The sequence below is a fragment of the Heterodontus francisci genome, chromosome 34 (genome assembly GCF_036365525.1).
Source record: "Heterodontus francisci isolate sHetFra1 chromosome 34, sHetFra1.hap1, whole genome shotgun sequence".
NCBI classification, from domain to species: domain Eukaryota; kingdom Metazoa; phylum Chordata; class Chondrichthyes; order Heterodontiformes; family Heterodontidae; genus Heterodontus; species Heterodontus francisci.
In genome coordinates this window covers 28,567,933-28,583,165 of record NC_090404.1, presented here as the reverse complement: position 1 = coordinate 28,583,165, position 15,233 = coordinate 28,567,933, and the positions used below count along the sequence as shown (strand labels likewise).

The window sequence follows — 15,233 nt, the reverse complement described above, 5'->3', positions numbered from 1 at the left end:
TGTGGCCTCCTTATTCTTCCCATCAAAACACACCATTTCATACTTACCTATATTGAAATTAATTTGCCAATTACAATCTCATTCTGCAAGTTTATTAATGTTTTTATGCATTTTGTCAGTTTTCCTCAGGAGTAACTCTATCTCCCAATTTGATGTCATCCACAAATTTTGAAATTGTACTTCCAATTCCTGAGTCTAAATCGTTTATGTAAATGATAAATAACAGTGGTCCCAGCACCGATCACTGTGGAACACCACTTCCCACCTTCCACCAGTCTGAGTAGCTACTCTTAACCCTGACTCTGTTTTCTGTTTTGTAACCAGCTTGCTATCCATAACAGTTTGTACAATCTGCAAGGTGACCAAGATCAGGCTGTGTGGAGTGAAGGACCAGGCAGCAGAATGGATGGAAAGATGATTACAACACAGAAATCAGAGGGTTGGATTTACAGGGAGTTCATAGCCGTGTCTGGTGAATGTGACCGTCCACACCCATTGTGTGAGCTGTGGGAGCTCATCAAACTCTCCCAGTTAAAGACTGACCAACAGATCAGCTGGAATCAAATGGTTCCAGTCATGGAAGGAGTGTTAAACAGCCTATGAATCCTTCCACTAATTCACACTGTTCTCCAAGGGAAGAGTTCAAAGAGAAACAATCACTGCAGTGTGTTATTTCCTGAAATAATCCCTGCTGTCTGTCCTGAATGAATCCATTTCACTAACAAATGTTGAAATGTTTGATCCACATCCACAGGGTTTCATCTGTTTAAAACCACAACAGAAAAGGGCCAGTTTGTTCCTGGAATCTGAGAGAAATCAGCTTTCAGAATGATGCAGTTTCAGCCAATGAGGGGATCCAGACTCAGCCCCGCCCACTTGGTGCCGCAGGCCCCGCTCCCTCATTCACTGATTGGTTGGAGGATCACTTCCAGCTTGGTCTGTTAGCCCCTCTTCACTCTTCCTTTTGGTCAGAAGCTGCCGTCAATCAGCCAGGCATTGTGAGCTGGAGGTAAAAGGTGCAGGGGGAGCAGTTCCCAGGTTCACCCCGGCAGAAAGCGCAGTGTAAGCGGCAAACTCCGGAAGGAACAGCAAGAGCTGGGAACTCTCATGAAGCGTCTGTAAATGGAGGGGAACAGGAGATTGATCAGGAAACGTCTGTAAATGACACAGGATTGATAAACAGTGAGAAGGATGATACCAGATCTCTGGACGATATTGACGGACTGGGCAGATAAAATTTAACACCGAAATGTATAAAGTAATGCATTTTGGAAGGAAGAATTAGGACAGACAAAGCAGACTAAATAATATAATTTTGAACAGTGTAGAGAGAACTGGGGTGCATGTACACAAATCTTTGAAGGTGGCAGGACAAATTAATAAAGCTGCTTATAAAGCAGAGCAGACCCTTAGCTTTATAAATAGAAGCCTAGCGGACAGATGCAAGGAGATTCTGCTAAACCTTTATAAATCACGAGTTAGATTTCAGCTGGAGTATTGTGTCCAATTCTGGGCACCAGACTTTAGAAAAGAATCAAGACCTTGGAGAGGGTGCAGAGGAGATTTACTAGAATGATACCAGGGATGAGGGGTTTCAGTTCTCTGGAGAGGTTGGAGAAGCTGGGATTGTTCTCCTGAGAGCAGAGTAGGTTAAGGGAAGATTTAACAGACCTGTTAAAAATTATGAAAAGAATTTTCATTGAGGAGAGATAGAGAAAGACACTGTTTCCACTGGCAGGAGGGTCAGTAACCAGAGGACAGAGATTTAAAATAATTGACCAATAAAGCCAGTGGGAGGAGGTGAGGAGAAATGTTTTTAGGCAGTGAGTTGTTCTGATCTGGAATTCACTGCCTGAAAGGGTGGAGGAAGCAGATTCATTAATAACTTTCAAAAGGGGATTGGATAAAAACTTCAGAGGGGAAATTTTCCAAGGTTATGGGGAAAGTGTAGGGGAGTGGGATTAATTGGATAGTTCTTTCTGAAAGCCAGCACAGACATGATGGGTTGAATGGCCTCCTTCTCTGCTGTATGATTCGATGAAATGGTGACAATCAGGGAGCATCTGCATAAGAAGGAGAAATGGAGAGTGTTCAGTGAGAGTCCATCACCAGAACTGGGAGATGTTACAATGGACAGGGAGGGCCAGAGTGTCGGAGGAGGGGGAGAGAGAGCACGTACACACAGACAGAGTCAGCACCTTCAGGGGAGGAGAGAGAGAGAGAGGGGAACCAGTGAGTGTAGAACTGAAATAAAAGCAAAATACTGCGGATGCTGGAAATCTGAAACAAAAACAAGAAATGCTGGATTCACTCAGCAGATCTGACAGCATCTGTGGAAAGAGAAGCAGAGTTAACGTTTCGGGTCAGTGACCCTTCTTCGGAACTGACAAATATTAGAAAAGTCACAGATTATAAACAAGTGAGGTGGGGGTTGGGCAAGAGATAACAAAGGAGAAGGTGCAGATTGGACCAGGCCACATAGCTGACCAAAAGGTCACGGAGCAAAGGCAAACAATATGTTAATGCTGTGTTGAAAGACAAAGCATTAGTACAGATTAGGTGTGAATATACTGAATATTGAACAGCAGCAAGCGCAAACCTGAAGAAAAACAACCTGAAAAAAACAGTGGGTAAGCAAACTGAACAAACTAAGATGAAATGAAATAAATGCAAAAAAAGATTGTAAAAAATGTAAAAAGGAATGTAAAAAAAGAAAAAATAACTAAAAATGACTAAAAATGAAAGTAAAGTGGGGGGCTGTCATGCTCTGAAATTATTGAACTCAATGTTCAGTCCGGCAGGCTGTAGTGTGCCTAATCGGTAGATGAGATGCTGTTCCTCGAGCTTGCGTTGATGTTCACTGGAACACTGCAGCAATCCCAGGACAGAGATGTGAGCATGAGAGCAGAGGGGAGTGTTGAAATGGCAAGCAACCGGAAGCTCCGGGTCCTGCTTGCGGACTGAGCGGAGATGTTCTGCAAAGCGGTCACCCAGTCTGCGCTTGGTCTCCCCAATGTAGAGGAGACCACACTGTGAGCAGCGAATACAGTATACTACATTGAAAGAAGTACAAGTAAATCGCTGCTTCACCTGAAAGGAGTGTTTGGGGCCTGGGATAGTGAGGAGAGAGGAGGTAAATGGGCAGGTATTACACCTCCTGCGATTGCAAGGGAAGGTGCCCTGGGACGGGGACGAGGTGGTGGGGGTAATGGAGGAGTGGACCAGGGTGTCGCAGAGGGAACGATCCCTTCGGAATGCTGACAGGGGAAGGGAGGGGAAGATGCGACTGGTAGTGGCATCACGCTGGAGGTGGCGAAAATGGCGGAGGATGATCCTTTGGATATGGAGGCTGGTGGGATGAAAAGTGAGGACAAGGGGAACCCTGTCACGGTTCTGGGAGGGAGGGGAAGGGGTGAGGGTAGAGGTGCGGGGAATGGGTCGGACACGGTTGAGGGCCCTGTCAACCACAGTGGGGGGAAATCCTCGGTTGAGGAAAAAGGTCATATCAGAAGCACCGTCATGGAAAGTAGCATCATCAGAGCAGATGCGTCGGAGACGGAGAAACTGGGAGAATGGAATGGAGTCCTTACAGGAGGTAGGGTGTGAAGAAGTGTAGTCGAGGTAGCTGTGGGAGTCAGTGGGCTTATAATGGATATTGGTAGACAACCGATCCCCAGAGATGGAGACAGAGAAGTCGAGGATGGGAAGGGAAGTGTCAGAGATGGACCATGTAAAGGTGAGAGAAGGGTGGAAATTGGAAGCAAAGTTGATAAAGTTTTCTAGTTCGGGGCGGGAGCAGGAAACGGCACCGATACAGTCATCAATGTACCGGAAAAAGAGTTGGGGGAGGGGGCCTGAGTAGGACTGGAACAAAGAATGCTCGACATATCCCACAAAAAGACAGGCATAACTAGGACCCATGCGGGTACCCATAGCGACACCTTTTACTTGAAGGAAATGCATGGAGTTGAAGGAGAAGTTGTTCAATGTGAGAACAAGTTCAGCCAGGCGGAGGAGGGTGGTGGTGGACGGGGACTGGTTGGGCCTCTGTTCCAGGAAGAAGCGGAGAGCCCTCAAACCATCCTGGTGGGGGATGGAGGTGTAGAGCGATTGGACGTCCATAGTGAAGAGGCGGCGGTCGGGACCAGGAAACTGGAAATTGTCAAAATGACGTAGGGCGTCAGAAGAGTCACGGATGTAGGTGGGAAGAGACTGGACCAGCGGAGAAAAGATAGAGTCTAGATAGGAAGAAATAAGTTCAGTGGGGCAGGAGCAGGCTGACACAATGGGTCTGCCGGGACAGTCCCGTTTGTGGATTTTGGGAAGGAGGTAGAAGCGGGCTGTCCGGGGTTGCGGGACTATGAGGTTGGAAGCTGTAGAGGGAAGATCTCCAGAGGAGATGGGGTCAGTGACAGTCCTTTGGATGGTGGCTTGATGTTCGGTGGTGGGGTCATGGTCCAGAGGGAGGTAGGAAGAGGTGTCTGTGAGTTGGCGTTGAGCTTCTGCAAGGTAGAGGTCGGTACGCCATACAACAACAGCACCACCCTTGTCTGCAGGTTTGATGACCATGTCGGGGTTAGACCTGAGAGAACGGAGTGCCTCAAGTTCAGAGGGGGACAGGTTAGAGTGAGTGAGGGGGGCAGAGAAATTGAGACGACCAATGTCTCGCCGACAGTTTTCAATGAAGAGATCAAGAGCGGATAAGAGGCCAGGGTGAGGGGTCCAGGTAGAGGGAGAATGCTGGAGGCGGGTGAATGGGTCTGCTGGTCGGGGGGAGGACTCCTGGTCAAAGAAGTGAGCCCGGAGGTGGAGGCGACGGAAGAAGAGCTCAACGTCATGCCGAGCGCGAAATTCATTGAGGTGGGGGCGTAAGGGGATAAAACTGAGACCTTTGCTGAGTACAGAACGCTCAGCATCAGAGAGGGGGAGGTCAGAGGGTATAGTGAATACACGGCAAGGGATCAGATCAGAAGGGGTGGGGTCAGAGGGAAGTGAAGCGGAAGGAGGATCTGGAGGGGCATTAGTCCCCATCAGCTGCTGGAGCTTGCGTTCCTTAACACCTGAAAGGAAGAAAAAAAGTTTTTTGTTAATGCGTCGGATGAGACATAAGATGAGATGAAACTGCGGAGTAGAACAGCTTTGAGATAAGGTGAGACGGTGCTGCTGGAGAGAGAGGTCCAGTGTGTGCATATGGCGGCGCATAGCACTGAGTGTGGATCTCAGGATGCGGCGAGAGTAGCAGTCCGAGGAATGTTGTATTTCTCGGAGATACCTGTGATCCTGGGTGGTTTCAAAGCATGATGGGTGAAACTGCAGTTGGAATCCGCGTGGAATCAGTCGGAGCCGGAGACAGTCACTGAGGAAGGAGATGTGGCTGTGAAAACGAGTTTTGGTAGATACCTTATCAAACACCAGGAGGGAAATAGAAAGCAATGAAGGTGAACAAGGTAAAAGAGACAAACGAAAATCCCGTCGGAGAGAAGAGCAGAACTTCAAGGTAGGCATTCCTAGAAGAGAAGTGGCAGTGAATTAAACACTAAAATAAAAGCAAAATACTGCGGATGCTGGAAATCTGAAACAAAAACAAGAAATGCTGGATTCACTCAGCAGGTCTGGCAGCATCTGTGGAAAGAGAAGCAGAGTTAACGTTTCGGGTCAGTGACCCTTCTTCGGAACTGACAAATATTAGAAAAGTCACAGATTATAAACAAGTGAGGTGGGGGTTGGGCAAGAGATAACAAAGGAGAAGGTGCAGATTGGACCAGGCCACATAGCTGACCAAAAGGTCACGGAGCAAAGGCAAACAATATGTTAATGGTGTGTTGAAAGACAAAGCATTAGTACAGATTAGGTGTGAATATACTGAATATTGAACAGCAGCAAGTGCAAACCTGAAGAAAAACAACCTGAAAAAAAGTGGGTAAGCAAACTGAACAAACTAAGATGAAATGAAATAAATGCAAAAAAAGATTGTAAAAAATGTAAAAAGGAATGTAAAAAAAAAAAAAAAAATAACTAAAAATGAAAGTAAAGTGGGGGGCTGTCATGCTCTGAAATTATTGAACTCAATGTTCAGTCCGGCAGGCTGTAGTGTGCCTAATCGGTAGATGAGATGCTGTTCCTCGAGCTTGCGTTGATGTTCACTGGAACGCTGCAGCAATCCCAGGACAGAGATGTGAGCATGAGAGCAGGGGGAAGTGTTGAAATGGCAAGCAACCGGAAGCTCCGGGTCCTGCTTGCGGACTGAGCGGAGATGTTCCGCAAAGCGGTCACCCAGTCTGCGTGTAGAACTGAACCCAGCCAGATTCAGCTGTTACACTCAGAGAAGGAGCAAGGATGAAAAATGAAGTGAACTGGAGCAGTTATGAACTGTAAAAAATGAACTGGTGAGTTAAACTCCAAAACATGGACACATTGCTGCAGACAAGATTGGGTAGGGGTCAGGTGACTCCCCTCCTGTAATACAGAATACATCTGGGCTGTTGGTGACCAAAACCCATCATCACATCTGGTCCAGCCCTGGGAAGACATTAAAATGGGAAACAGGCAATTCAAAGCAAAGCAGCTCCTATCTTCAACAATTGTGTTATCAAAGACCCTGGCAGAGAGGGAGACTGCGGATTCAAAAGCTAAAACGAAGAGGTGTTACTTAACACCACAGTGTTGTCATGAGCCATCTTCAAACTCCATTTTTAACAATAGTGCTCATTCAATTACATAAACTCTGCAGGGCAGAGTATTCTTTGGTCACAAGACTGAAACCAAGCTGATAAGACTTTTTCCTTAAAGAGAGAGAGATATTGAAAGACTGAAGGCCATACTTCCAGCCAGAGAAGCTGAGCAAAGGTGCCCTGTCTGCAAAAACAGTTTCAAACCATCTTTGAACAACTGGGGCAGAGAGCAATTGCAAGGTGACTTTGAATTCCTCACCAGCAGAAGTAAACCAGAAGTCTGCAACACTTCAGAAAGTTCTAGATGACAAATATCCAGGCCTGCACCTTTGAAAAGATTTTCCTCCCAAGACGATTCAAGAGGTTTTTGCAAACCACCAAACTCTTACATCACTTGGGACTTTAACTGCATCTTACCTTTTCCTTTCCAACTATACATCCTTGTGTGTGATTATATGTGTGAATGCGTGTGTCGGTGACAGTTGCAAACAATTCAGTTATTGTGGAAAAAATAGTTATCTCGCTAAACCTATGAGAAAACCTGCCATTGGTCTATTTATTTGATGGTTAAAGCAATCAGTGGCTGAAACACCAATCTTAACAAAAACACTATCTGTGATCAGTTGGAAGGTGAAAAGTGGAAGCCAGTCACCCCATTTCCTACCTGTCTGTAACAGGGGACTGAGTGTAATGTATCCAGGTTTACTGATGATACAGAGTTAGGTGGGAAAGTAAGCAGTGAGGAGGACACAAACAGGCTGCAGAGGGATATAGACAGGTTGGGTGAGTGGGCAGGAACATGGCAGATAGAATACAATGTGGTGAAGTGTGAAGTCATCCACTTTGATAGGAAAAATTTTTTTAAAAGAGGTTTTTTTTAATAAATGGTGCGAGATTGAGAAATGTTTGCATTCAAAGGGACCTGGTGTCCTTTACATGAATCATAGAAAGTTAACATGCAGAAACAGCAAGCAATTAGGATGGAAAATGTTATGTTAGCTTTTGTTACAAAGGGATTGGGGTATAAGAGTAAAGAAGTCTTACTACAATTGTACAGGACATTGCTGAGGCCACACCTGGAGCAGTGTGTGCAGTTTTTGTCTCCTTACCCAAGGAGGGACATACTTGCCCTTGAGGGAATGCAATGAAGATTCACGAGTCTGGGTCCTGGGATGAGGAGATTGTTCTATTTATTCACAGAACTTGAGCATTGCTGGAAAGGCCAGGATTTATTGCCCATCAGAGAAGGTGGTGGTGAGTCACCTCCTTGAATATAACTGAGTGGCTTGCTAGGCTTTTCATAGGGCAGTTAAGAGTTAGCCACATTTCTGTGGGTCTGGAGTCACATATAGGCCAGATCGGGTAAGGACGGCAGATTTCCTTCCCAAAAGGAAATTAGTGAACCAGGTGGGTTTTTAGGACAATCCAGTAGTTTCATGGTCACCATTACTGATACTGGCTTTTTTTTTTATCCCAGATTTATTTAATTGAGATGAGGAGAAATTTATTCACTGAATGGTTTGCGAATTTTGGAAGCTGTGGATGCTTAGTGGTTGAATATATTTAGAACAGAGATTGATATATTTTTGGGAATTAAGGGATATGGGGATAGTGCGGGAAGGTGGAGTGGAGGTAGAAGATCAGTCATGATCTTGGTGGATGGCACAACAGGCTCAAAGGGCCAAATGGCCTCCTCCAGCTCCTCTTTTGTTTGTTCATTAAACCTCAGTCTGGTTCCTCTCAAGCTGCTGAGTGAGTGAAATAAATCTTTCTTGACAAGTCATCAAGATACCAGATTACAAGTCATGCCCGAAACATCATTTATTGGTTACAAGTCACAACTTAGTTAAATCTGGGCACACAGACACTTTATAGACATGTATAAACACATAGAAATGTAATCAGAGTTATCCAGCAGTTGAGCACTAATAGGGAGAGTATTTCACAAAACAAGTAACAAATGCAGGGGTGCGAGTGGCATACCACTCCTTGGTAAGTGATGTGCGCAAATCAGTAGGTATATAAATTAATAAAACGTAAACATTTGAGACATTGATAATCCAGAAACTTAAACATAAGTGGGGTAAATTGTCTTATTTTGTGCTGTGACATAATTACCTGAATGAATTAGAAAGTAAAACCAGGTAGGGAGGATTGTATACCAGTTATGCAGCCTGTTCAATTTGCTGTCCATTAACTTCAATGGACAGGAATATCACATACATTCTGTTCAGAGCATGTGATGCTCCCGACCCAATTTTATTTGAGACAATTATTTACCTCCAAGCATAAAAGAGGAAAATAACCTTAGTAACTTTAGCAAATGTGGTGTCTCTACAGATAGAATGCTTGTTTTTAAATATCATGACTCATGGTAGATTTTATAATTCAAATAATTAGTCAAATTATAAAGATTCTAAACTAAAATAATCTTGTTTGCAGTACAGATCTCATTATAATTTTAATGAAAACTAATTATAAATGTGGTTTTCCTCTTCAAATGCAATGTAAAAATTGTCCCAGATCTTGCTAGTGACAGTGGAAAAGTAATGAGACTAGTGTTGTACCTCTAGGAAGCAAATCCTGCACTCCGGGTCCCACTACCTGGTGGGACATCCTGCCCCATGTGCCCAAAGATCTGCAGGTCGAGAATCAGCCTGTTCAGTGACCTGAAGACCCATGGCAGAAACTCACAACCTTGAGTAGATGCAATCCTCGAATCGAGGGACAGCCGATGACGACCTCTACAGTAACAAGTTTGAGGTTCTGTTGCATCATCCCCAAATCAGGCTCAAAAGTTTGGTAATGGCCCTGTGACAATGCAGCAGGTCCAATGGACAGCTGTATATCCCAACAGTGATGAACACTTCTGGCTCCTGTTCTACTGCATCAATTGGTGCAGTGACAGCTGCATTTAACAGCAAGGTGAGCTGAAAATCATAACTATTGTGTTGACTTGGAGAAAGGCAGCACTCTGTATATACATGTTCATACATGTACAGAGTATTGTGCCATCAGCCTCAGAAACCCAGTGACCATTTATAGTGACTGCAGAGAGCTCACAGGATAGTTGCACTGTAACCAATACACAGCACTTGTGGTGCAGGACAGTCTTTTCCAGATAATCTTAAGCAATGTCAAACCACACATTGAAGAAAGATGGCCAAAGTTATACTCCTTGTCTTGCATCACTATGATGTAAAAGACAGCTTCACACTGACTCCAGGTTTACAGTGTGACTGGGGCAGTTGACAGTGAAAATGGAGATGAACAATGAATGGAATTCAGCCAGACACCTGAGCAAACCGATAAGTGGAAATTCCAGATCACTTCAGTTGCTGCAAAGCACAGGACATATTAAGTTTATACAGTTCATGCTCACTGCAGGATATTCACTGCAGGATATTCACATTCAGTAACCAGTTTGTGCAGGGTTTTCAGAAATTATTTCAGACACACACTGTGTAAATGGAAGCAAGTTTCAAATTCCTATTGACAGAACAATGTTTTTGCTGCAGACCAGCGACTTGCCAGCTACTGATCCTGCACCATTAATTTTAAACCATGTCAAATGAGCTGTGTCAGTTCTCAGGTGGTCTCTGCCAAGATATCCCATGAAGGCAAAAACAAACATTGGGAATTGGTCTGTGTTTACACACACCTCCTTTTTGGCCATTTACAGAAGACTGACACACTGAAGTTGTGAAGGAGTTTGCGGTTCCACCCACTTGCTATCCTGGTTGAAGTCCATTTCCACCGAGGTGGAAGACTATAAAAAACAAGTATGAAAAAAAATAAAGACAACTTAAAAATAGGTAAAAAGATTTCCAGGCAGCTCCATGGTTGGATAGGTTAAAAAAAATCAGAACTGACAGTTCCAATTTTTTTCTTAAAGCCGGTCTTTTGGTCAAGGTCGGAAAGGGAGAAGCCAATGGTAGACTTCCAAAACCCCAGTGTTGGAAATCCACTGTTTGGACGAAATTTCTCATCCCTGACTTACTTGTGAACTCGCTGGTGCGTCAGAAGGTTGGATGACTGCGTGAATCCCTTCCCACACACAGAACAGGTGAATGGCCTCTCCCCCGTGTGAATACGCTGGTGTGTCAGGAGGTTGGATGAAGTAGCAAACCCCTTCCCACAATCTGAGCAGGTGAACGGCCTCTCCCCAGTGTGAACTCGCTGGTGTGCCAGGCGCTGGGATGGAGTAGTGAATCCCTTGCCACACTCTGAGCAGGTGAACGGCCTCTCCCCAGTGTGAACTCGCTGGTGTGTCAGCAGGTCGGATGAAGTAGTGAATCCCTTCCCACACTCTGAGCAGGTGAACGGCCTCTCCCCAGTGTGAACTCGCTGGTGTGTCAGAAGGTTGGATGACCGAGTGAATCCCTTCCCACAGTCTGAGCAGGTGAATGGCCTCTCCCCAGTGTGGACTTGTTGGTGTCTCAGCAGGGCGGATGAGTCAGCGAATCCCTTCCCACATTCAGAGCAGGTGAACGGCCTCTCCCCAGTGTGAATGCGCTGGTGTGTCAGCAGGTCCGATGAAGTAGTGAATCCCTTCCCACATTCAGAGCAGGTGAACGGCCTCTCTCCACTGTGAACTCGCTGGTGTGCCAGCAGGTTGCACGACCGACTGAATCCCTTCCCACAGTCTGAGCAGGTGAATGGCCTCTCCCCAGTGTGAACTCGCTGGTGTCTCATCAGGGCAGATGAAGTAGTGAATCTCTTCCCACACTCTGAGCAGGTGAATGGCCTCTCCCCAGTGTGAGTGCGCTGGTGTACAGTGAGATCAGATGATCGCTTGAACCCAGTCCCACAATGAGAACACATGAACGGTCTCTCGTCAGTGTGAACACGTTGATGGATCATCAGTTCAGCAGAACTTTTATACCAATTCCCGCAGTCTTGACATTTATAAGGTCTCTCATCAGTGTGTACTCGCTGGTGTCTCAGAAGTTGGGTTGAAGTCGTGAATCCCTTCCCACACTCTGAGCAGGTGAACAGTCTCTCTGCAATGTGAACTACCTGGTGTTTCAGCAGGTCAGATAACTGAGTGAATCCAATCCCACACCCTGAGCAGGTGAAAGGCTTCTCCCTGGTGTGAACCTGCTGGTGTGTCAGAAGATTGGTTGACCGAGTGAATCCCTTCCCACACTCGGAGCAGGTGAATGGTCTCTCCCTAGTGTGAACTTGCTGGTGTGTCAGAAGGTAGGATGAATCAGTGAATCCTACCCCCCACACAGAGCAGGTGACTGGCCTCTCCCCAGTGTGAACACATTGGTGTACAGTGAGATCAGATGATTGCCTGAACGCAGTCCCGCAGTGAGAGCACATGAACGGTCTCTCATCAGTGTGAACATGTTGATGGATCATCAATTCAGCTGAACATTTATAGCAATTCCCAGAGTCTGGATATTTAAAAGGTCTCTCGTCAGTGTGAACCTGCTGGTGTCTCAGCAGGTCGGATGATTGACTGAATCCCTTCCCACACTCGGAGCAGGTGAACGGCCTCATTGGTTAGGCCACAATTTGAGTACTGTGCGCAGTTCTGGTCAGCTCAGTACAGAAAGGATGTAATTGCACGAGAGCGCACAGAGGAGATTTACGAGGATGTTGTCAGGACTGGAAAAATGAAGCTATGAGGAAAGATTGGATAGGCTGGGGTTGTTCTCCTTGGAACAGAGAAGGCTGAGGGGAGATCTGATTGAAATGTACAAAATTGTGAGGGGCCTGGATAGAGTGGAGGTGAAGGGTCTATTCACCTTAGCAGAGAGGTCAGTGACGAGGGGGCACAAATTTAAAGTGATTGGTAGAAAAATTAGAGGGGAGATGAGGAAAAGCTTTTTCACCCAGAGGGTGATGGTGGTCTGGAACTCACTGCTTGAAAGGGTAGTTGAGGCAGAGATCCTCAACTCATTCAAAATGACTCTGGATATGCACCTCCAGTGCCATAAGCTGCAGGGCTACGAACCAAATGCTGAAAGGTGGGATTAGAATAGGTGGATTGTTTTTCAGCTGGCACAGACACGATGGGCCAAGTGCCTTAAACTTTCTATGATTCTCCAGGGTGTGACTGCGTAGATGAGTTTCCAGCTCAACTGGATAATTCAATCCTTTTTCACAGTCCCCAGATTTACATGGTTTCTTCCCAGTGTGACTGCACTTGTGATTCAACAGGCCAGATGATCAGCTGAAACCTCGTCCACACACAGAACACGTGTACAGTTTCGCCCCACTGTGATCGCTGCTTTATCCTTCCATGTTCAAAATCCGGTGATATTCGGGTTACAATAAATTGGGTGACTCTTTCAGATCCTGATCTGACACTTGGTTTACTTTTCATGGCTGCAATTCCTTCCCTTTGAAAACCCTGTGAAATTGATTTAAAAAAGAAAAAAAGTGTGAGAGAACCCACAAAAGGAGGTTGTGAAATGCAGCTGAATTAGTGAGGTAATTTATGGGGCTGGCACGAGAAAAAGTGACCATGAAAGCTGCTGGATTGACGTACAAGCTCAACTGGCTCACTAATGTCCTTCAGGGAAGGGAGCCTGCCACCCAGTCAGCACATACACCCGGAGAACTCTGCCCTCTACAGAAGGAAAAAGAGGAAGGGAGAGATGAAAGGGGCAGGGAGAGGAGAGGAGAGGGATTTTATACATGTACAACTCGACCAGAACTTCCCAAACCATCAACTTCTATCATCTAGACGGACCAGTATAACAGGTGTATGTGAACACCATCACCTCCAAGTCACACACCATCCTGACTTGGCTGACATCCAGGACTGGATGAACAGAATTTTCCACCACTTCAATGTTGGGAAGTCTGAAGTCATTGTCTTCAGTTCCTGCTACAAACTCCACTCCCTCACCACCAACTCTATTCCTCTCCTTGCCAATTGTCTGTGGCTAAACCAGACCGTTCAAAACCTCGGTGTCATATTTGACCCCGAGACGAGCTTCCGACTGCAAATCTGCACCATCAGTCAGACCGCCTTAGTAATGGCGGTCACAGTTCCCACAATTCTCTGCGGCCCAGAACCCGGTCTATCCAAAGTGCTGATTTCCCGCAAGCGCTAAGCGCGCATGCTCCCTATGGCCAGGCGTGGGACATTCTGGGAGGCCTCGTTCCAGTCCTTTGTTGCAAATAGATCTCTTTCGGTGCCATTTTGTATCGCACAGGATGTGCACTCCAGAGGTCGGAGCAGCGCTGCCATTCCTCTATATACTACATAATCAACCTTGTTACCATTAATAAACTTTACTACTTGAAAATAAAAGGGACGACTCACCAGCTACTCACTTCCCTTCTGTTGGTGTCATTTAAATCTCGGGAAGCTTCCCCTTATTATGAAGAAAACTGGAATGTTTAATTTCCAGCTCTTTGGACTAACTTTGGAGAAAGGGAAACAAAGCTACAATACTTACCGGTCAATCAACTCACAGGCTTCCTGAGTCGGTGCAAACGAGAAAAAACCGGGAAGCGGCACTGCACCATCACTTTAATGGTGGCCCTCGCCGCACCCGCCAACTCTGATTCGGGACCTGAGAGCTGCAGAGACTCGGTGTGACTGAGGCTGCGCTCAGCTTCCTGGAGCCACAACGCGCATGCTCCCCGCGGAGAGGCGGGGTGGGGCAAGCGGTGCTTTCCTGCGCCTGCGCATTATGACCCTTCTGATTGAGATTGCCCGTATTCCTCCGGGCCGAGCATTCTGGGAATAATTGACCCCCATTTCTGTGGAACAATAGGGAGGGGAGGTTCATGGCTCATAATCGTAAAAAAAATGTATCAAACAAATGATCATTATCCACTCCCACTCCCCACCAATGTCGTACAAAAATGAATATATTAATTGCAACAATTTATTTGATTTGATTTCCAATGATTTATAAATTGAATCACGTTTCTCTAACAGTATTTCTCAACTCAAGATTCACAGCCTCAGTTTTTCCTTTCTCTGGCAATGTTACGTTGGTGAGTGGTGGTTGACCAACAGGAGGAGAGCTCAGAGGCCGGAGGGTAGAACCTGAGTCAGCCAGTAAGGTGTTAAACAATTTATCTTTTAAAAGTTAAATCGAGATTTCTTTTCTCAACAAAACAGTTTAACATTTGTCAGTATCGTGTCCTCCTGGAGTTCCTATTCTGAGTTGCAGACATTTCTGTGCCAAGTGGACCAACTGTTTAAAGGTCATTCAATTTCCTCTTTCCAAGCCACTGTTAGTTAAAGATACAGAGATTGATTTTCCCTCATTATGCATCCTTTTGTGTTATTCAGGAGGGCAATGTTTCACCTTTATGCACATTTATCAGTTAAAGAAACATCCTTTTTCTCAGTAGTATGTCACATTCAGTACTGGGGAGATGTCTGGTGGCTTCAGCCTTTAAAATACTCATCCTGTTTTTCCAATTCCCTCCATGGCCACACCTGTCCCTATCTCGGTGACCTCCTCCAGCCGTACAACCCTCTTCATAAGGAGAAATCCTTTCCAGCATCAGAAGAGTCAGTGAGCAGATAGCATAGATTTAATTGGCACAAGAGCCAGAGACGACATGAGGGGAAAAATTATG

At 45.7% G+C, this 15,233-nt stretch overlaps 2 protein-coding genes across 2 annotated transcripts in view; one reads left to right on the top strand and one right to left on the bottom strand.

Annotated features, from left to right (window-relative positions):
* Positions 1-15,233, top strand: part of LOC137349252 (zinc finger protein 229-like) — a 725,490-nt gene that overhangs the window by 380,379 nt on the left and 329,878 nt on the right. The gene's annotated exons all lie outside the window — the stretch shown is intronic.
* Positions 8,378-14,251, bottom strand: LOC137349246 (zinc finger protein 271-like). Its single transcript, XM_068014745.1, has 2 exons — positions 14,093-14,251; positions 8,378-13,035 (listed from the first exon to the last, which is right to left on the bottom strand). The coding sequence occupies exon 2, from the start codon at positions 12,177-12,179 to the stop codon at positions 10,668-10,670; it is 1,512 nt and encodes a 503-aa protein (XP_067870846.1). The 5' UTR covers positions 12,180-13,035; positions 14,093-14,251; the 3' UTR covers positions 8,378-10,667.

Coding starts and splice junctions, on each gene's coding strand:
- LOC137349246 (XM_068014745.1), bottom strand. CDS start 12,179: ATGAGGCCGTTCACCTGCTCCGAGTGTGGGAAGGGATTCAGTCAATCA.